Source organism: Hevea brasiliensis, chromosome 16 (genome assembly GCF_030052815.1).
Source record: "Hevea brasiliensis isolate MT/VB/25A 57/8 chromosome 16, ASM3005281v1, whole genome shotgun sequence".
NCBI classification, from domain to species: Eukaryota; Viridiplantae; Streptophyta; class Magnoliopsida; order Malpighiales; family Euphorbiaceae; genus Hevea; species Hevea brasiliensis.
In genome coordinates, this window is record NC_079508.1 from 9,244,443 (window position 1) to 9,246,711 (window position 2,269).

Sequence of the window (2,269 nt, forward strand, 5' to 3'; positions counted from 1 at the left end):
ATCGATTTGATTTTTGATTGATTGTTTAATTTGATTTTCAAGTTATTTGGTCTAATTTTAACTTTGGTTTGAACCTAATAATTATTAATCAATGAAATTAAACAATTAATATATATAAAATTAAATATAATTCATAAATTTTTCATAAAAATAAATTAATTCAAAAATCAATTCGATTCGATTTGACTATATAAATCACTAATTGATTCGATTCGGTTTAACCAATTTTTTTTTCTTCAAAACCGAACCAAACCAAAAATAACGAAAATTTTTATAAATTAAAATCGAACCGAACCGATTTAATTTTAAAACCTAACCGATTGAACCGAATTGACTCAATTCGATTTGATTTGAACCGAATTCTGCTCTGCCCTACTGTTGGACTTTCAATAATCATCCTGAACCTCCGCAAATTGCCATCCAAACAAGTTATTGATAAATTATACAAAGAATTCCAAAAAAATTTTTAATTTTATTTATTTATCCATTTTTCTCTTTAAAAAGACCAAATAAATGGGCGTAACTATTATAAACACAATCCAAATAAATTATACAAATTATTTTCAAATGAATTGAGATGTTGCATTCATCACATCTATTCTTCAATATTACTTAATTTTTGTTAAAAAAAATAATTAAAACTTCGCCTATATTCTTATAAAAGCACTATGATAAAAAGGGGAAATTAAATTCTTTGAAAACAACAGCCAGCCATTTAACTAAATTAAAACTATTCACTCAGCAATCCTATTTCCTTCTGAAAATTTTCTTGAATCTCCAATTTTACCAAATGGATTATATAATTTCTTCATACCTCTTGCTAAGATGCTACACTTTCTTCCATTTTCTTAGAGAGTACAATTTATCTAAAATTTCATATAGAAACTTAAACAGAGAAAACTAATAATAATAATATCAGGAATGAAAAGTCTGGGGAGGAAAAATCAAGTAGTTGAAGAAGAAAAACTAGGAGAAGCTATGCCCTTCTTCACCCTTTCCCACCACCACCAGTTATGCACTCTCTTTGACCCACCACAAGCACCACCACCACCACTGTTTACACTCACAGCAGCTTCATTTCTCTTTTTAAACTTGAGCCTTTTCAATTGAAAACAACCCATCAAACCTACCTTTTCATTCTCTAAATTTTCTTTCTTGAGCAGCTGCTGATAATACTCGTTGTTCCTCTTCTCCAACCCATATATCTGGCCCTGAAGATCCTCAATTTTACGAGTAAGCATCCACACCCTGTGATCTTCTCTCATTTTCAACACACACCTTGCAAGTTGAGCAGCTTTTCTCTTCAAGAACAAGGCCTCCGATGAGAGCCCTTTATTCTCTTCTATCAGTGCAGCCATCTTACACCCCAAACTCGCATTCTCGTTCAGTAAATAGATCCTTTCAGACTCTAACACCTCCAGTAGTTTCTTCAGAAGCTCTACCTTTCTCCAAGATTCTTGGCATTCCTGCTCTAATATATCCTCCTCCACGCTCTTCATTACCATATGGGCTACAATCTCATCAACTCCAAATTTGGCTTCTGATGATTGTACAGCGCCTTGAGTTTGATACTGATACAGGATTTTCCCAACATCATGATCAACATCCTCTTCTTCTTTTTCATCAAAACTGGTGTCTGCAGACGTTAGAGAAGAAGAGCATCGCCGCTGATGCTTGTTGCCTTGCATCTTGTTGCAACGGTCAACCAAGCTGATGTAGCCATTGTACAAGTCTTGGAGAAGAGCAAGAAGTTGAGGACGTCTCCGGAAAAACCATTCAGCACGCTCTGAGAAGCTGTCGCCAGCGGCGGCGGCCGCTTGCTCTGTTTCAAGAAACGTTTTAATTCGGTGGTGGAGGTCTGCCATTACATTAGGCAACAAGAGAGAAAAAGAATTTATTGTCGGTTGAAATGATGATATGTATATCGACATATATAGGTAGCATTTAATTGAGCATATTAAGCCAATGGAGCCTCACGTCACCCCCTCAGGTCTTCAGCATTCAAATCTCCAACGCTGACAGATCTTCAGGCCTTCATTAGGATTTTTATATATATCTATATTATAAAATTATACTTTAACCAAAATTAAATAAATAAAAATATAATAAATTATAAATAAAATTATAATTGTATAGCATATATTAAATCTACATTCCATTAAAACTTGGAATGACAAATAATATCTTTCTATCGCCAATGCCCTAAAGGAGATTGTGAGCACCTTCAATGTTACACTAAAATTTTCTAATTTTTTAGTTAATTTTAACA

General features: G+C 33.4%; 1 protein-coding gene across 1 annotated transcript; it reads right to left on the reverse strand.

Annotated features, from left to right (window-relative positions):
* Positions 1–598: 598 nt before the first annotated feature.
* Positions 599–2,001, reverse strand: LOC110654978 (kinase-interacting family protein). The gene has a single exon (XM_021811127.2). It carries the CDS (start codon positions 1,929–1,931, stop codon positions 945–947), a length of 987 nt encoding a protein of 328 aa, XP_021666819.2. The 5' UTR covers positions 1,932–2,001; the 3' UTR covers positions 599–944.
* Between the last annotated feature and the right edge of the window lie 268 nt (positions 2,002–2,269).